Raw genomic sequence first — 20,218 nt, 5'->3', positions numbered from 1 at the left:
GCTCAGAACGTGAGTTGTTTTATGAGAATCTCCTTATTAACAATGCACCTTTAAAGGGTTATTCTGGTCGACACTGAACACACACTGTTGTTCGATGGCGACAACCAACAAAAACCTCTGGCGTCCCATCACATTCCAAACACTGCTGGGGGAAAAAAACTGATGACATAAAGCCTTTTGGAATGTGTAAGGGTCCGTAGTCTTCAAAAAAACGCAAACCAGCTGCAAAACAATGAGCTTCCATGGCCGGTGTGTGTGTGTGTGTTTGTGTCCTCAGTAAGTGCACTAAAGTGGTGAGCAGCTGATCCGCTGTTCTGAGCAAGAAAACAAACGGCCCGTTTGACAAATCGCTCCATGAACCAAGGCGGCGTCAGCAGTGTAGTGTCGATGACATCATAGATTCGTTCGCCGGCCGACGGGGAGGCGGGCGACGCTGGCGCTCGGCGACGTCACTGGTTCCACCCGATCACCTCGTAGAACAGCGCCTTGAGCAGCCGCGCCTCGTAGGTGACTGTGTTCTTGCCGTCGTGGGAGCGCTCCTCCTCCAGTGGCTGCTCGATGACGGCCGACTCCGCCCGGCCGTACGCTGTGGAGCAGCCACGCACCTCAGCAGCTAGTTCACACCTTTTGATTGGTTGATATTGATCCCACACAAATTTGTGTGGTTTTTTTTTTATTTGTTTTTTTTTGAATGTGAGAATGCCCCACAACTGAATAAACAGTGACAGAATGAGACCGTAGATGCAAAGTGAGTTGCATATATCTGTGTGTGTATAAATAAGTGTGTGTATCTGTGTGCGTGTGTGCGATGTGTGTGGGTGTGTGTGTCTTACTCTCGCACTGCTCCAGAAACAGGATGCAGTCCTGGACGATGGAGTCTCTCAGCATGATCATCTGTTTGGCCATGTTCTCCAGCAGGGACAGGAAGCAGCGCTTAGCGTAGAACCAGGTATCCGTCCCCAGCTGCACGCACGCACACGCATCCACATAAACACACAAAATATACAGGTGGTTCTGATGGATTGTATTGACTAATAATAGATTGACTAGTAGAGGATAAATGCAAACTTTTTATTTATTTATTTATTTTACAAAATGTGCACCTGAAAAATAATTTGCGCTATAATTGATCAGTTTATGGATGTCTTTCATGAGAACATTATAACAAATTCATAACATCTAAGTTAGTATAGAAGTATATGTATATTATTTAGATGCTGTGGTTGGTTTGGTCTTTTCTACATTGTTATTATTACTATTTTTGCACAAGGTTCTCCGCTGCGGTCCCCTCGGTGCGATTGCCACACTCACAACATTTCACGGTCCCCCATGCGGGGAAAAGTCAATGACTTCTGATTTTGGATTCTAAATGGGATATGAAATGATGGAATGATATTCCTTTTTATTTATGCAACAACGTCCAGAATTTCATTGCGCAGGTGAAGGGGCCAAAATGAGCGAGTCGACTCGGGGGTCCTGTTCACATCAGAGCCGAAAACCCTGGTCTATTGCCAGGTCATTTGACCCGGGACTGAGACCCTGGTTTGTCCTTTCCCACTGGTGACAAATGGCGGACATTAGCGGGTGGAATGCATGTTATTTGACTGAGAAAGACAACCTGAGCTCATATGGAACACTAAGCTCAGATTGTGTCTGTTTGATGATGTCACTGTGATTGCATCTCTGATGAGGACGGCGGCACATTGTGTTTGTTCAGCTGGAGGTGTAGTGGACTCAGGTGCAGTCTGAGCGAGCTGCTGCTGTGTTTGGATGGCGAGCGTCGGAGGCTGTGCCACGACACTAATGACAGCGATGTTTTGCACCAAATTAAATCAATTTCAATGCAACCTTCACCACAGGGGCGTTTGCCAGGATGCAAAGACGTCAGGGGCTTAGCCCAGACAGGCTGGGGGTGCGGTGCTTGCTTCTTTGTATAAGAAAACAGAGTAAAATAACATCAAAATTAAAAACACAAGTGTTTTGCGCGCCAATCACAGGCGCTCCATCGCTGGCACGCCGTGGGCTCGGTCAATACCTGCGGAGCTATTCATAAAGCCTCCGACGACCCCACTGCTTCATGACCCATGAATTTGCTTCTGGTGACCAAGTCAATTAATTGAGGTACCTTCATGTCGAGACAAACTTGGTGAACAAGAGCCTCTTTGTTTCTATCTGTACAATACTAAACCAGACGGACTGACCTTCTTGTTGTGCGGCTCCAGGCTCTTGATGACGCGAGAGATGCCGAAGTCAAAGTTTCCTTTGGCGCAGTACAGGGTCCTTTCAGAAACACAGGCTTCAGTAAAGACGAACAGGAACTCCACGCGCTGTCGTCATGACACGTCGACTGTCACATCCAGTACAGTGGTACCTCGACTTACGACTGTAATTCGTTCTTTAAGAACGGTCGTATGTTAAAACCGTCGTACGTCGAAGCAATTTTTCCCATATAAATTATGGAATCATGAAGGGTGAAAATAAATAAAATACACAGCACAAACACAGTAAATATGAAAAAAATATCGATAAGCCACAAACTACGTGCACACACCATGTAGGTCGCCCGCTGACTGGCTGCTGACTGGCTGCTGACTGGCTGCTGACTGGCTGCTGACTGACTGCTGAGTGGCTGCTGACTGGCCGCCGACGCACCAACTGCAAATTTCCACGGTCGTATCTTGGAGCAGTCGGTCGCAGGTCGATACAAATTTTCGCGACTATCGCTACTCGTATCTTGGGATTAGTCGCAAGTAGATGCGGTTGTAAGTTGAGGTACCCATGTACTAGCAGGAAGTATAAGTTCATATTTTCTGATAAAGGACATAAACGGCTTCAGAAAATCGGTTCTGTGATCACACCACTCAGCCTCACGTTCTACGTATTTTCAAACTCGCGTGGCCGTTTTTATTTGACATTTTTATCAAGACATTTTTTGATTCCACTTCCACTCGTTTGATGGTTTCGATGGATGTGAGAAAATGCTCTTATTCTCACCCAATGACCAGGTTGACGATGCAGAGGTGGAAGACCTTCTTGTCCGGGTCGTCGTACGAGATCTGCTCTTCCTCTTTCTCTATCTTCCTCATGAGCTCCTCGGCCTGATGGTGAGACAGCAGGGAGGAATTAAGAGCTGCGGGCGGGCATGATAAGAGACTTTGGCTTTCAGACGTATCTCATCTCGAGAGAAGCGCTTATTGAGCAATACCTCTTCATTCTGGCTGGTCATGATGTAGGACACACACAGGTTGGCCAGAACCACCGCGCTGACGTTGAGGATCTGGACGGAGGCACAAGGCGCATTAAGGCATTTATCATCCCCGGCGTTTCACACTACAACTATTTCATTTCATTCAAACCCTCTTACATTTAAAACATTTCCAATCATGCTTTGAACATGCTGACGACACAGGGATCTGTAAGAAATATATATATATATATATATATATATATATATATATATATATATATATATTTTATTTTTTTTTATTTTAATTTTTTTCTCATTTTATACAGCTGGAATCCTGCTTGTTGAGGCATTTAAAACCAGAACACCAAAAGAAGAAATAGCACCGCAAACTTAAAAAAGACACAAACCACAGCAACAGATGTGGTCGGATGCATGGCGGAAGCCTCATGCAAACACAGGGAGAGGTTCTGCATTCTCAAAGTCTTGCACAGGGCCGACATCATTTATTCAGAAGTATGTATTTATTTGTTACCGAGGGCTTACGCTTGCAGGGACACTCCTGAATGCTACACTGCTCCAACTAGTGGACGGACAGACAGCAAGCGGTTAAACTTTATATCCAGACTTGGAAAAGACAATGGAACGTGTGGCGGGCACTGACATTTAACGAGGATGTTTTGTGCAAAGGATGGAAGCGAAACATTGCGATGTTTTCCCTTAAAGCAAGACGACCGAAAATCAAAGGCTTGGTTTCCTTGTTAAACAAAAAAAAAGTGTGTGTGTGTGTGGAGGTACAAACACCTGTATAGGTGCAACAATGATATCTCACATCTGTACACGTTCACACACGTGCGCACGCGCGCACACACACACACACACACACACACACACACACGTATAACATATCATTTGAACAGTCGCAGCATGATTGTTTCCTCATGTAAACTTGTTGATATGTGGGAAGCAGCAGGAGGCGGCGGGCGCTCACGTTGTCGTAGTGGTTCTTGACGATGGGCTCGTAGAAGCCAATGGCCTCCTTGTACTTGTTCTCCTGCATGAAGAGCACGTGCGCCACGTTGAGCTTCCAGGTGTCGTGCTCGTTGCAGATCTCCACCGACTTGCGGAAGAGCTTCTCCACCATCTGGTAGTTCTCCCGCTTCCAGTAGATCTTGGCCTGAGCCATCAACACCGGGATGTACCTGCAAAGCAGAGAGGAGGCGCGGCATGTAGGAGGGGAACACGTCGGGGAGTCCCGTCTTGCATTTTCTCAGCCGCTCAGGAGAGACACTGAGGAAATGTTTAATGCGTTCCCTCTCACTTCTCCAGCAGCTGGTCGTATTCCTGCACGCCCTTCTTCAGCCCCTCTTCGTCGCGTGACAGCCTCAATTCCTGCACCTTCGAGCAGACAGGAGAAATTAAACCTCAGGACGAGGCTTCCAAATCGCCCGACTCTTTGACCTTCGGCCCGCCTCCCTCTGCAACATGACCCACAAAAACCACTCGACGCGCTTTGCGTCAATCTCATTTGACCCGTGCACGCGAAGAAGGGTGAGGAATGTGACCTGTTTGGCCAGCTTGCGTAGCTGCTTCGTCAGCTTGCCGTTCATCTCGTCAAATTTCTTGAAGGCCTGCAGAGTGACAGCAGAGAGAAACACTTGTGAAAATACCGATTAGCCAGCAGATTTTGGGTGTTCTGAAATAGCTCCAGTGCTGTTTCCCCTTAATCTCAGCTAGATGTTTACTGTTAGGCAGCTTGTGGGCCATCACTGAACCATCGTGAGATGGAGACATTCCTACCTCCTGAGGAGCGGTCTGGCACGTCAGCATGGCGTCCAAAAATTCATACAGGTACTACAGGAAGACACACAGCTTGGTGTAAATAAAGAAATGGAAAGAAATCGTGTATGAGGGCTTTTTATCAGAGTTGCATGCAAGGCGCTTTGTTATGCATCTAGTACCTAAAACCCCTTAAGAACCACAATCAGACATGTTGGCCAGAAAATAACTTTCTGGGAAAGGAAATTACTGAGAAAAGGAACTTACTGGGGAAAGGAACTTATATGTGAGATGGGCGTTCTCTGCCAAGACATCAGCTGCCAGGTCAAAGTACTGAGAAGGACAGAGAGAGACATCCAGCCAAGATTAATACCATTTTAATGAAAACCTTGAATTAGTGTAGCTAAGCCATGCAAACGCGGCGCATTCATTTTCCTTTCGCTCCAAGAGGGCTGGAAAAGCAAGAAAATCTGCTCTTATGTAACAGACTGTAAATGTGTTTTACAAAGAGTTATGTAGTATGTAGCACAATATACATGTGTTTAATAATGTTAATACATTTCTCAGGTATGTACAGCTTCAGGCTACTGGACTTCTGCTTTAAACTCAATAATAATAATAATAATAATAATAATAATGTTCTGACAGGCCGCAGCAAAGTTCCCTAAATTAAACAGTGGAACGCAAGGGACAAAGAACAGAGCTGCTAGCTGATTGCCTTCATAAAGTACACGTTTCCTCAAGAGGTCAAAGGCAGTACTATGCTTATGTGTGTACTGTGTACCTGGTCGATGTGGGTACTGCGCGTACTATTACCTCGTATTTGCAGTAGAGCAGCAGCAGGTTGGCGAATGTGACAGGGGGGAAGGGGACCTGCTGCAGCAGGAAGGCCAGCTTCTCAAACCCCTCTGAGGGTTTCTGCTCCATGTTCATCAGGGCCTGGTTGTGGAGCGTCACAGGGTCCAGCTCCTGCACGCACGCACACAGTGAGAATGATTACCTTTTATTTCACTTTTTATTCTTTTTAATAAAAAAATAAATAAAAATAAAGGATAAACTTAAAACTTGGTATTAGGGAGTTCTTTGTTTTAATGTTTTTTGTTTCTTTGTTTTAATACGGTGGTCTTCTAATCTACTAACGCTGCTTCAAGCAACCCTAAGATTGAGAAGACATGTCAGAATGTAGTGAATGTAGTGATGTCCCCTAAAACTACCACCAGACGCACACACGCAGGCACACACACACACACACACACACACACACACACACACACACACACACACACACACACACACACATACACACACACACACAGTGAGAGTGATTACCTCCTCCGATCTGGGCGGCATGTCCGTCAGGGCCTCCTGAGCTCCTTTATCTTGAAATAATCAACAGGAATCAAAACAGCTGTCAGTGGCTGGCTGATAGTCAAAATCCAAAACAATGCAATATTCGTTGACAATAACTAATTATAATGATGATAAGTTATCAATAACTTTTTTTATTCATGTTTTTATTTAATCTTTATTTAGCCAGGGTGGTCTCATTGATACAAGGAGTCTCATTTATAAGAGTCCTGATCAAGACAGCAGCATCACACAAACTATTAGGTTGCAAAAAAACAAAAGAATACATAAAATACAAGTAACATGATTGACAGTTGAACGCAGACAAAATAATATTAAAGGTTAAAGTGTGCATGTGCGAGTGCCAACAGAGTCCAACTCCAGTAACTTTATGAGTTCTTAAAGTAGGAAGTAGGAAGGTGCAGAGTAAGAAAAGGCCGATGGCTGCCAAGATTGTGGGAAATGACTTGATGATATTTTAAAGGATAACTTTTGTTGTTTTAAGATATTTTCACGCAAGAAACATTTAAAGAAGCATTACTAAATCATTAGTAATGTGGATATTATGACCAAGTAGTTAGAGGTGAAATGGCGTTACTCTAATGAAATGCAGCCTAAAAGACAATGTTTAACTATATCATGATACTATAATATCTCAGGCAATATCTAGAGTCATATAGCATTATCGATATTATAACAATATATCATATCACTTCAAATTTTCAGCATGCGTTGTTCTCGCAGACTGTGCTACCCATCTACTCCCCTAGGGGGCGCCACAGGGCGGCACTCACAGTTTTTCAGCTGGAACTCGATGGCTGCCTTCAGGTTAAAAGCTTCGATGAGCGCTGTTTCGTGCAGCACCAGAGTGTTCCCCACGCTGCGAACCTCGATGCCCTCTGTCGCCATGCCGACGCTCAGCTCTGCCGCCACAGGAAGGAACAAGCTTAATTTCCTTGTCCTTAAAACAATAAACCCAGCTGCCTTTTCCTCCCATGAAAAGTGAACCAAAGTGTACCTGGATGCTCCCTGATGCCTCGTTCGATGATTTCTGCGATGAACTTGTGGGCCTGAGCATAGTTCCTGAGACTGTAGTGACACAGCGCAATGTTGTAAGACAGATCTATAAAAATAAAAATAAAAAAAGAGAGACAGAGAGAGAGAGAGAGAGAGAGAGAGAGAGAGAGACAGAGAGAGAGAGAGAGACAGAAGGAGATAAGCATTATGGATCAGAGAGTTTCTTTTCTTTTTATAAAATGTTGTACTTATTTTATTTACATATTATTTTACTATATGTTTACATTCTGGCTTCCCATTTACTTCCCATCTGTAATGCGTATAATGTGGCCTGAAAAGCTGATCCGAAATTTATGCTTATGAGCAAGACGACACACACAAAAATGGTGTCCAATATGTACGTGTGTGTGTGTGTGTGTGTACCTGGCTGGTACCCCAGCACCTGCAGGGCGGAGGTGAACCTCTTGCAGGCCTCCTCGTACTTCCCCTCCTGGTACAGCAGGCAGCCCAGGTCCACGTCATAGTCCGGGTCGTCCTGAGACAGCTGCTCCACCAGTGTCTGGACGACACACACACACACACACACACACACACACACACACACACACACACACACACACACACACACACACACACACACACACACACACACACACACACACACACACACACACACACACACACGAAAATTGATTCATTTAGCAAGCCCAATTTAATTTCATCACATTAATCACCAAACACCAAAATGTATATAAAAATTTAATTAAAATTTGTTTCACTTATTCCCACTCCTATCCAGCAGATGGTGCAATGTCTTAAGCTTAAGGAGAGTGTTTGTTTTCCTTGAATTGCATCCAGCTGAGAAAGCCAAACCAACCTTCTGCTTCATATTTTTTTCTTTTACTTCACTGTACTTTCCTTGCATCCTGTCCTTGCCTTCTAACCCAAATCCATCATTGCCAACATAACTCTAAATATAAAAATTTCGTTTCTGGGTGTAGGATGTCGGAATTGGAAGGAGAAAGTATATTTTACACCTTCCAGCTCCTTATGCATTCCTCTTTTGTTTAGATCAGGTTTTTGCCCGCCGGCGTTCTTCAAAATCCAAACTATGAGTAAACCACACGCAACAACACACCTGATGGTGAAGACACGCAACTTAAAATCTGGAATTTTCCAGTGAAGTATCCAGTGGCAACATTTTGGTGGATAAAATGAATCTACTTCGTCTTTAACAATCAAATATCTTAGGCGAGTACATCTATATATACAAGGAATTTGACTCTGTGGATTGGTAAATAAACCAGGCTAAAGGTCTCACCTTGGCTGCAGCGTACTCCTCCTCACCGTACTTGATAGCAGCTTGAAGCTTAATCATCTATGGCAGAGGACAAGAAAAAGCAAGAAAAACACACAGCAGCTCAGCATGTGATCTTTAATGATCTTAGGATCTTTATTGGTGCACATGTACGAGTATGTACACTGCAAAAACTTTAAACATTTGCACAAAATGCACAACTTCCATAATATGAATTTGTTGATAGAGTGGTATATGCTTACTGCTCATTTTTGCCATTATATTGTTACTGTTTATTTTAGGTTTATTTTCAACTGTTTTTTGTCCATTTTCTAGGCTTATATTTAATGTTTTTGTCATTATGTTTTTTGTACATCACCTTTTTTTTTCTTCCATTTTTTATAAATCATCTTTAGGTTCATCTTTCCTGTTCACTTCTTTATTTCATTAGTTATGGTATATGACCACATTATTGTGGTTTATTATTTATTTTGTCACAGTTTTTAAAATATTTTAGGTTATATATTTATAGGTTTTGTGTATATTGTCATATTTTATTGCGTACAGTCAACCATTAGGTTTTATTGTATATTTCCACATTTTCCATAGCGCCATTTTCTTGTATCTTTTATTCCATTGCTTTAGTATCATTATTGCCTATGTTTCTACGTAAGCGGTTGCTGACAATGCTATTTCCCCGCGGGGATAAAGAAAGTTTCTATCTATCTTCCAACAATGTCATACAGGGTAAAGAGTTGAAAGCATCATTTAGTTATAGAGAGATACAGAATTTCAGTGTGCGGCTCTACAGCCTGAATCAAGACTTGAAGTGAGATGCCAAGTATTGTATTTACTAGTTGCTCAGCAGTGCAATAGGGTACCTATCAGCTATAGTACACCTGGAATATTTTCTCTGAAATCCTGCCGGGCAGGAGATATAATAAACATGTTTCGGATATAACTGTTTATGATAAAAAATACACTTTAATAAACTAGTTACATTTGCTGACAAACCTTTCTCCAGTTTAAAGACGAAAGATGAATGGGTGTGTACCTTGGCGTGGGTGTTGGGGTTGTCCAGAAGAAAGGTGGCCCTCATGGCCTCTGGGTAGACGCAGGCTCCGTACAGCGACTGGGCGTAGTACAACTTGTACTCCTCTACCTCCGGGTGGAGCAGGGTGAGCTGTTCATAGCAATCAGCAGCGTTGGTGAAGTCCTGCAGGTGGTAGTAGCAGTAGCCCAGCAGCGAGAGAGCCGCCCGGGACTGTGGGGTGCGGTTTTGATGGGAGTCAGTTAGGTTTTGGCCCTAGCTGGTGCCCAAACTGAAGTAGCACCGGATGGCAGAGACTCAAGACATCTTTCCATGATAAAACACACGTTACATTGAGATTTGCACATGATTATGGATTTTGTATCATTTTTCAAACTGCGGCCTATAGTATTTTGTTGTTTCTTGTCTTGTTTTGGTGTTTCCTGTTTGGGTGTTTCACTTTATAAATAAAGTGTGACTTGACTTGACTTGTCTTGTTGTGATTAGACTTCAATGTGTATTGTCCGTACTACATGATATCATTTCAATATACCTTTCTTAAAAGCATGAGATAAAAAAAAACCTTAAAGAGCCATGCATATGGTATTGTGAAAATATGATAGTATACAAGTCAGGAATCAATGCCAGTAAATCTTAAAAATGGACTAATAAACTGTGACTGTGATATAATGATATGCACCCTTATTTTCTCTTTATTGTTATATATATCAAGTTTTATTTGCATTTCTATTGTTTATTGTTATTTTGTTTACAAAAACAGCCAACTTATGTCTTCTGCAAGTTGTTACGTTTTTTAACCACTCCTAGAACCACTAACGTTCTGAACATGAATGTTAGGAATAGGCAACATTTAAACAACCCTTAGACGCAATTCACACAAAACAACGCGCTGCCAGAGCACTCACCTTAGTGTGCTTTTGGTGTTCATTACTTAGGATCTGTATGGCATCTCCATAACGACTATCTTTAATCTATATCGAGACAGAGACACACACACACACACACACACACACATACACACACACACACACACACACACACACACACACACACACACACACACACACACACACACACACACACACACACACACACACACACACAGTTACAGCAGGGTAAACAACATTGAGACTAGCATGCTAACATGCAGTATTTCTCACCAAACCGCTCTGTTCGTACCAGTTTGTAGACCGCGGCTGTGTACTCGCCATCTTTTATAGTCGTCGGCGTCATTATGACACGAATACAACGTTGTAGACCGTAAACTGTGGCGGGGAGTCTTTATTATAACATATCGTGGGCGCAGCGTGTCAGCTCATACTTCACCGTGTTGAACGCTGAGGGACCGCAACTTAGCAACGGGCGCGGACAGGAAGCTGATGGCGTGACGTCACCTACAACAGCCAATCCCGTAGGAGTCCGAGTTCCTTCTGTCTTTCTCTCTTTCTGTCTTTCTCTCTTTCTGTCTTTCTTTCTCTCTTTCTTCATTTAATTTAATTGTATTTCTTTTCTATCTATCTATCTATCTATCTATCTATCTATCTATCTATCTATCTATCTATCTATCTATCTATCTATCTATCTATCTATCTATCTATCTATCTATCTATCTATCTATCTATCTATCTGTCTGTCTGTCTGTCTGTCTGTCTGTCTGTCTGTCGGTCTATCTATCTATCTATCTATCTATCTATCTATCTATCTATCTATCTATCTATCTATCTATCTATCTATCTATCTATCTATCTATCTATCTATCTATCTATCTATCTATCTGTCTGTCTGTCTGTCTGTCTGTCTGTCTGTCTGTCTGTCTGTCTGTCTGTCTGTCTGTCTGTCTGTCTGTCTATCGATCTATCTATCTATCTATTTATCTATCTATCTATCTATCTATCTATCTATCTGTCTGTCTGTCTATCTTTCTTTCTTTCTTTCTTTCTTTCGTTCTTTCTCTCTTTCTTCATTTAATTTAATTGTATTTATTTTCTATCTATCTATCTATCTATCTATCTATCTATCTATCTATCTATCTATCTATCTATCTATCTATCTATCTATCTATCTATCTATCTATCTATCTATCTATCTGTCTGTCTGTCTGTCTGTCTATCTATCTATCTGTCTGTCTGTCTGTCTGTCTATCTATCTATCTATCTATCTGTCTGTCGGTCTGTCTGTCTGTCTGTCTATCTATCTTTCTTTCTCTCTTTCTTCATTAAATTTAATTGTATTTCTTTTCTATCTATCTATCTATCTATCTATCTATCTATCTATCTATCTATCTATCTATCTATCTATCTATCTATCTATCTATCTATCTATCTATCTATCTATCTATCTGTCTGTCTATCTATCTATCTCTCTATCTCTCTATCTCTCTATCTGTCTGTCTGTTTGTCTGTCTGTCTATCTATCTATCTATCTATCTATCTATCTATCTGTCTGTCTGTTTGTCTGTCTGTCTGTCTATCTATCTTTCTTTCTTTCTTTCTTTCTTCCTGTTCCGTGGAATCCCCTTCACGCGGATTTGAGATTCTACTCTGGTTTATGCACAAGTGCCATTCATAATGACACGGAGCAGCTAAGGCGACGTTTGCTGGACGAGTGACCTCATTCGTTTTTGAGGGAAACAAAGTGAAACCTCCTCCAAGGGTCATGAAAATAGCAAGCACCCACCCAAGTGTGCACACACACTCTCCCTCCGTCACACACACACACACACACACACACACACACACACACACACACACACAGACACACACACACGCTCACACACATATGCACAACGCTCTCTCACTCGCACACATTTTCTTGACCGTTCATCCCGTCATTATGTGGCCCCTGCGGTCAGTGTGGTTGTGTGTGTTTTGTCTGTCTGCGTGTATTATGTGTTCGTTTGTATGAATGGGTCACTGGGAGTGTGTTTATTTTAAATAACTCTGACTCTTTTTCTGTTAGAGCGTGTGTATGCATGCTCAACTTGCTGCAGCAATGGGCGTGTGTGTGTGTGTGCGTGTGTGTGTGCGTGTGTGTGTATGTGTACGTGTGTGTGTGTGTGTGTGTGTGTGTGTGCTCTGTCAATCTCCGTGCTCTCTCTCGTCACACAGCTGCAGCCTTCCTCTCTCCTGGACTCTCATCACAGCGAGGGAACCGCGACAGCAACAGCTACCCACCACTACTAAGCAGGTAAGAATATTATATATTAAAGTTTTAACTGTATATCAACACAAAAAAACACTGAAATCTACACTCTGAATTTAAAGATTTTGCTATTTTATTTTTTGTAATACAGTATAGCCTATCATTAATTACAAAGAACTGGAGCACATTTGAAAAGTATACTACTTTGGAATGCTACTGTGTGAATGTGACTTTAAAAAGCATAAGCACTTAATTTTCCAATCCGCCAAAGAGAAACTTGTAATACATCATGCAATATTAATATGTGTAATTAAGATGCATAATTGCATAGCATAATTAAGAATTGGAAATCCATTGAAATCCAAGAAATGTGGAACAAAAAGCCTGACAAAGCTTCTGCTTCTTAAATACTTGGAGGTTGGGGGTCTGTTAGGAGTTTTGTTTTCCATCATTTTTGAGAATTACAATGCAGCTACACCTCCGTACTTCTGTAAAGGCAGTGTGTGTGTGTGTGTGTGTGTGTGTGTGTGTGTGTGTGTGTGTGTGTGTGTGTGTGTGTGTGTGTGTGTGTGTGTGTGTGTGTGTGTATGTGTGTGTGTCCGTTCGTGCGTGAGTGTGTGTGTGTTTGTGTCAGAGGGAAACAAAGAGGCGGTTGTGCGGCAAACATATTTTGGGCTCAGCGTGTCTCTACAGCTCTGCGATCTGATCAGTTTTCACATTAACGTGCCGTCTGATGCTTGGACACACTCCAGGCTGGACACGTTCCACCGTTCACACCCAGCGCCTCGGACTCTCCCAGCTTACGAAACGCACGCTTTGAGTGAGGTGCACTGCAAAAATCTATTAGTTTGGAGTCAAAAAAATCAGATTATATTTGTTAAACCTATCAATTTTTTTGTGTTTTTTTCAACTCAAAATGTGCATCTTGATTTTTCCAATTTCAAGTTGAGAACATCCAAGAAATATCAGTTACAAACGTAAAAACATTTTTAAAGTTGATCCAATGACTCCAAGGCAGTGATTTTGCTCGGCTTACTAGCATCTTAACCAGCACCAATTCTATGTATTCTCTCTGTGGTTGATTATGATTGATGGAAGAGGATGCCGGCTGCAAAGATTTCACCAAATATGAATAATAATAATAAAAAATAATAATAACAATAATAATAATAATAATAATAATAATAATAATAATCATAATAATAATAATAATGAACCCCCTCCCCTCCTCTCCTCCCGCAGGACTGATCATGGCCTTCAAACTGAGCGTGCTGCTGTTATTGGTCGTCGTCACGGTAACGGTGCGAGGCCAGAGGCGGCGTCTCGCTTCGCCGCCCAAGGATGAGTGGAACTACAAGGACGGCTGTGAGCTCCCTCCGCTTTTACCCTCCCCGTTTTACTGCCCCGGGTCAAAGGTCATGCTCACCTGGTGATTAGTGTAAGGCGGCAGGTTAAGGATGAGTCGGAGAACAATGTCGCCGTGCGCAACTCTGGTTGTTCCTCAGATTGGTGGCAACGAGGACGTTTGAGGCGGGGCAAGTGCCCGTCGAGGACAGATGGGTGCCATGGTGTAGATTTGGTCAAATATTACTATATTTACTAATTGTAAAATTACTCTCTCTCTCTCTCTCTCTCCCTCTCTCTCTCTCCCAGCTGAGAAAATCAACATGCGGGGTGTGGCCAACCTCACAGAGGTTCTGGACAACTGGAGGTTCGACATAATGAACCAGATGAAAAGCCTCCTGCAGAACGACCACCAGTCCCTGCTGCCTGACTATTCCAGGTGTGTGCGTGTGTGTGCCTGTGTGTGCCTGTGTGCGCGTGTGTGTGTGTGTGTTATAACAGAGCGGTAAAGGGCATGTGCCCGTTCACCTCCCAGGCAAAGGGAGATCGGGATTAAAGCCGAGGTTGAACAAAACCGTGGATCTGCATCTGATCTGGCAGTGATCCAGGCACGAAAACAACTTTGCACAAGTTCCTGGTAAAATTCCTGTTTTCTAAATGCTCCGGCACGGCTTTTTTCCTCCCTCGGAGAGAAGGGGTTTATCCAAATACGGGAATGTACTTCACCCTTCCAAAAGACTTGTTCTGTGAGTGACGCATCATTTACAACTTAAATGCGACAACGCCAGCGGGCGGAAACACGTTAGTTAGAACTCCCGCCGGCCACAGGCGGAGACGCGGCGACGGGTGCGTGTGCGTCCTGGTGGCGACAGCCGTGCATGTCTGCTTGTGTGTGACATCTTTAACTCCCGCAAGACATCAGTGGAAGCCTCGCCCCCATCCTGCAGACCGAGGCTCAGATCCGACAGATTCGCATTTCTTTGCTGGGATGTGAAATAAAAAATGAAAATAAAAAAAACGAGGAGATTTCCAATTAGGTCCTCCCCGGCTCCACAGCCTCGCCCTGCTTAGATGCTTAAATAAACAGGCCCAGTGAAAATGTGCAGGAAAGCCTCAGTAGGAATGTTTCCCTGTCCCCCCGGCACACACAGCCACGGAGGGATTTGAGTACATTGTGCGGTCAACGCTGCCACAAAGAAACAGTCGGGAAACTGCAATTTTAGACGTGGAAATAGCAGTAGAACCTGTCATTATGGTGTGTGGAAAGAAACCGAGCGGGGAAAGCAGGCTTCCTTTCACATGAGGAAGCAGAGGGAAACGGTCAGAGCCTGAGGTTTAGAACCCTGGGCTAACAGCTAAATAACCACCGCTTGCAGAGTTAGACTGGAGGATGTTTTTATTTCTTTTCTTTTCTTCTTTCTTGGCTTTGAGTGGTATTTGCAGTATTTTTCGACCATCGTTTATTTAGTTTTAATCATTTTTTTTTATTATTATTTTTTTGTCCCCTATCTCTTCGTATGCTTCTGTAACAATATATCTAAATCTATGTAATCACATAAAGATATATGCAATCACATAATGAAGCGCACAACCTCATATAACCTCAGTCACATATCTTCATCTACAGCACATGGCGTTAATTCCCACCGACATCCCAACCTTTGAGTCCTGCCGCTGCTATCGTTGATTTCGGCCTCACCGCAATGCAGCTGCAAGAGCAGGAACAACACCCCGTTGTCCTTCGCGCATCACAGAGTTTGCCTTGTCTTGAACAAGTACGAACCCAAACTGACCGTATATTTTCTGACTCCCCAAAATAAACTGTTTGTCTCAGGGAGCTGCTCTGGAGCACATCTCTGACTGACCCTTGTACAAGAAAAAAACAGCGTCTGTCTGCCTCTTTATTCAAAACCACCGATTGACAAGCTGCAGATTAAAGCGACCCTTTAATTCCTGTAACACCTCCACTATGTTTTTCATGTCATTTTTGATTAATTTATCCAAATTCTAGTTAAAAGCATCGATACATCTGTTTTTACGTTTTGGCATGATGGATGTCTACCTGTGTTTTTATCCTTCCTTTGGTGGATTTCTAGCGAGTGAGCAAAAAAGTCCCTCCCCATCGGAATTAAAATCTTGTTCTGTCGGCCGTGGGATGTGAGCCGCCAGCCACGGCGGCGGTGGCTCAGCTCAAATCTCCATTTCAAATGGCCAAAAACACTGTGTGGCCAAACCCCACCGCAGCAATCGGGTGACGCCGACCCTTAACCGCATCTAATAAACCGACCGCTGCCTCTCTCTCCCTCCTCCACCCCCCCCCCAGGATCCAGCCGCTCTCCGAGGCGCTGGACGACCTCTACAAGGAGTTCAACGCCCTCAAGGCTCACCTGGGCGACCTGACGGAGAAGTTTACCGCCATAGAAACCTTCATCGATGAGGTCAAGGCCCAGCGCGGGGGTACCGCCAGCGCCGGGCCTGCCTCTGACCCGGGCCCTGCGCCCGCTCCAGCCCCGGGGCCTACCAGGAGGAAGATCGTCAGGAAGAAGGTCCCTGCCTCCTAAAATGTCCCAAAAGCCCATAGAGCCTGTCGGCTGTGGCGTGTTTTTGTAGGTGAAACGGCAAGTTAGCTCGGCCGTGGGTTCCCTCACCCAACCCAAATGTACTTTCCCCCCATTTAGTTTTAAATTATGTGGTCAATGAGCTCTGGGAATAACAAAAAGTAACCTCATGTGATACCGATTTTTTTTTTTTCCCAGTTAGATCATTTCTCTCGTGGAATACCAATTTTATTATTGAAATTATTGAAACATAAAAACAACTTTTATTCGTAAAATGCCAATAGCATGTAAAAAAAAACAACGATGTCGACCACCATTATATTGGCCTCCAACCGTTCCCTGAACCCGGTGCTCATGACAGCTCCACGCTCCACCAGTGTAGTAAGGTATCAGGCGTCTCTTGACCGCACGCCTTAACGTTTTGCCGATCTCACTGAGACCCCAAAGAGAGGGAACCCTGAACCTCACAGGACGAACTTTCTTCCGGTTTCATGACTACAAACTGACTCCACAGCTTGGCTCGTGCAGCGTTCCCACTTCTGTTGAATTATGGTTTACTCCCTGGTGCTCATCGCTCGTCAGAATCCTGCTGTCCCCGGCTGTACCAAATGGTATATAGTCCAAGGTGTTCTTTCCTTATTTGATGGTGCTGGCACTTCGCGGCTTTCGTCTTCTTCATCAAGTTCATGTCACCACGTATTATTATGTATGATGCAGTATTAAGTCCAAAAATCAGTTTCATTTCAGGCAACAAATACAATAAGACTTTATCGACGAGTTTGGACGAATGGACATCCAAAGACACATCAGAAATAAGCAATAAGTAATCTGCGATTGGCATTCCATTTTTTTTTTAAACCCTATTTTGCTCTGTTCAAGTTTGTTCTGCTTTCTGACAGGAGAGCTCTCCCTGCTTGGTGGAAAGACCTGTATGATCATCAGTTTGACTGCTGTTCTCAATTAGCAAGAAATAAAGCTTTTGTTGCATCCATCAGCATCCTTCCTTGAAAACAAGCAAAGGCTCGAGAACTGTCGATAAATTTGCATCGACTTCAAAACATTTTGTGCCTGACGACCGATTTCCATTTATTTTTGTCATTTCTTGGTTGACGGCGCCAGTGAGATGAAGTAAATGAGTTTTGTTGTTGTTGTTGTTGTTGTTGTTGTTGTGGTAGATGATGGCCTGGTCGGTAAACAACAAGACAATGCGGCGTCCGTCGCCTCCACAGTCGTAGACGTCCTTTGAAATGTGACGGGGGGAAAATGTGACTCCAGGCTTGGCGTCATCCACCAGAGATTTATTTTTTATTTTTTATTTTTTTAATGTTTTTGTAATTTCCGTGCATTCTGCTTCATTTTACCTCCCGAGCGCGACACTTTTATCAGTCTGCACGAGATAATGATGCCGGTATAATGAAGTAATTTTATCGGGAGGTTCAAAGAGATTGTCACTCTGTGTGAAGTGAATGGAAGCGGCGTCGGACAGTTCCCCCGAAAACACCGCGCAGTGGGCAGAACAAAGCACCGGTGGTCGACGCGGTAGAAGAAGCAGAGTTAATACTTTCACCATATGGGGACACGTCCACATGCCGTACCCGTGGTTCTACGCTGATCTCCTCCTCTTCCCTGATCTGTTTCCGCCCCATGACCGAGTCTTGGAAGCAGCTGCAGTAACCGTGAACTCAGCTAGAGGGACACACGTCCCTGCACCAGGACAGAGGTGAGTGTGGTGGAGACATGGAGTCTCAGCTCTCTCCCAAAGGTCACCTTTAATACAACTTTTACATTGTCTTCTCCCTGTGTGCTGTGATACATCCTAGATAGATAGATAGATAGATAGATAGATAGATAGACAGACAGACAGACGGACGGATGGACGGACAGACGGACAGACAGATAGATAGATTGATTGATTGATAGGTAAACTGATAGATAGAATATAATAGTAATATAATATAAAAGTAATACAAATTAAAATAAAAAAGACAATATACAATAAAGTTCAAAATAAAATAAAAAATTGGTTATTCATCGTAATAAACCATTTTTCCTAAATGTTTGCTTTAGCTGTTTCGTTTTCTTTTACTTCGTTTTATTTTTTACTTTTTTGTCTGTACCAAATGAGAGTCACCGGAATAAAAAAAACACGGCAAATCAAAGCCCTTTGTGAAGAGCCGCAGTTCAGTGATGTTTGGCTTTGTGATGATGCAGGGTTCATGCCAGTTCACGTTTGATCACAGCTGCGGAGGGGGAGATAATGCGGCCCCATGTGGTGCGACAGGACCGTGGAAGCGCTCCCCCCTTCGCCTCCGCCGGGCGGACACAGAGACACATCCAGGATGTTCACGCGAGGGTTCGGGACACGGAGGTGACGCAGGGTGACCGGGTCGGGGTGAGGCCAGGTTCTCTACGACTGTGTGGTGGTGCGGCGTATATATGGAACAGAATATACGCTATATAACTGTACACGTGCTATGAACCAAATTCTTGAGTAAATAGACTGGGATTGAAAGAGTAAACACAAATCCAAAAAATCAAAATCAAATCAAAAAATCAATAACTATAACTTTATCACTTTTTCTTGTTCTCATTGGTCAATCAACCTTCCAAATGCTATATATAACTGAGAAAGACTTCCAAGGGTAATGATTGTAAAGTTCTAATGATTAGTTGTCTATTAAAATGGACATTCATTCACCAAAACAGCACGTCCATTTTTCTTCTTCTCTGTCGTCTTATTAACCATCCCGACCTATGACCTTTCCGTCGGATGGACTTAGTTGTGTGTCGCCGCGTGTCACATGTTCATTGATCTGGAAAGGCCCGTCACGTGAGGCCTGTGGATCCTGAAGTCAATGTGGAGGCGTGCGGACTGACAACCATCCTAGTCCAACCTTGGCCAGACCTCGGGTTGGACCCTGCCTCTTCGAGGAATAGGATGGGAGGATCGGAGTTCATTTTCGCAACCTGCTGTCCGCCGCATCGCAGTACCAGTATACCGGGACTTTTTAATTTGTTCAGGCGGTATGGTATGAAAAAGGGTCTGCACTGATATCAGAAGGTGTATAAGGGTACGGAGTAGGCAAGGTGTCCAAATCAGGATGCAAAGTCCGCAACCCAGGGAGGAACTTTTTAGCTGAAGTCTGGCTTCTGCCGCCATGGTCGAGAAAAGAAGGACTCTCGTCACACTGCCTTACCGCACTGCGCTTTGGGGGAGTCCGGGGAATTGGGAGACAGTATTTCACAACACACTGTATACTTTCATGCTATCTTCAGTCAATTTACTTACAGTACATTCTCTGAGGCTAGTATGTTATGTGACTCAAAAGTGAGTCACCAGCCAGTCCAGGGACCTGGGCGTGATGTTGGAGCTCCCACAGGTCATGTGTAAATAATACCAACCAATAAGGGGGACAAATAATGTCAGCCTCCCATTGCTCAAATGGGGCAATGGGAGGTTGACCCAATCGACAGAGCAAAGTTTCTTTGTTTTTGCCTGA

General features: G+C 43.6%; 2 protein-coding genes across 2 annotated transcripts; one reads left to right on the top strand and one right to left on the bottom strand.

The window, feature by feature from the left end:
• Positions 1–26: 26 nt before the first annotated feature.
• On the bottom strand, positions 27–10,992 carry ift70 (intraflagellar transport 70). Its single transcript, XM_080009694.1, has 19 exons — positions 10,855–10,992; positions 10,581–10,646; positions 9,679–9,888; positions 8,649–8,705; positions 7,751–7,886; positions 7,329–7,433; positions 7,105–7,233; positions 6,293–6,342; positions 5,780–5,932; positions 5,231–5,296; positions 4,985–5,038; positions 4,750–4,815; positions 4,506–4,582; positions 4,176–4,386; positions 3,206–3,277; positions 2,995–3,098; positions 2,202–2,280; positions 834–963; positions 27–586 (listed from the first exon to the last, which is right to left on the bottom strand). The coding sequence occupies exons 1-19, from the start codon at positions 10,906–10,908 to the stop codon at positions 450–452; spliced, it is 1,956 nt and encodes a 651-aa protein (XP_079865820.1). The 5' UTR covers positions 10,909–10,992; the 3' UTR covers positions 27–449.
• Positions 10,993–12,763: 1,771 nt separating this feature from the next.
• On the top strand, positions 12,764–17,707 carry LOC307236639 (uncharacterized protein). Its single transcript, XM_080009115.1, has 4 exons — positions 12,764–12,861; positions 14,059–14,181; positions 14,470–14,599; positions 16,484–17,707. Exons 2-4 carry the CDS (start codon positions 14,067–14,069, stop codon positions 16,719–16,721), a joined length of 483 nt encoding a protein of 160 aa, XP_079865241.1. The 5' UTR covers positions 12,764–12,861; positions 14,059–14,066; the 3' UTR covers positions 16,722–17,707.
• Positions 17,708–20,218: the final 2,511 nt, after the last annotated feature.

The sequence above is a fragment of the Zeus faber genome (assembly GCF_960531495.2).
Source record: "Zeus faber genome assembly, chromosome: 11".
NCBI classification, from domain to species: Eukaryota; Metazoa; Chordata; class Actinopteri; order Zeiformes; family Zeidae; genus Zeus; species Zeus faber.
Note: the sequence above shows the minus strand (reverse complement) of the source record. Positions and strands in the feature narration are given on the sequence as shown.

Coding starts and splice junctions, on each gene's coding strand:
- ift70 (XM_080009694.1), bottom strand. CDS start 10,908: ATGACGCCGACGACTATAAAAGATGGCGAGTACACAGCCGCGGTCTAC. Junction 8,706..9,678: donor ACCCCAACACCCACGCCAAG/GTACACACCCAT, acceptor CCTCTGCCATAG/ATGATTAAGCTTCAAGCTGC. Junction 5,297..5,779: donor TGCTCTACTGCAAATACGAG/GTAATAGTACGC, acceptor TGTCCTTCTCAG/TACTTTGACCTGGCAGCTGA.
- LOC307236639 (XM_080009115.1), top strand. CDS start 14,067: ATGGCCTTCAAACTGAGCGTGCTGCTGTTATTGGTCGTCGTCACGGTA. Junction 14,182..14,469: donor GTGGAACTACAAGGACGGCT/GTGAGCTCCCTC, acceptor TCTCTCTCCCAG/CTGAGAAAATCAACATGCGG. Junction 14,600..16,483: donor CTGCTGCCTGACTATTCCAG/GTGTGTGCGTGT, acceptor CCCCCCCCCCAG/GATCCAGCCGCTCTCCGAGG.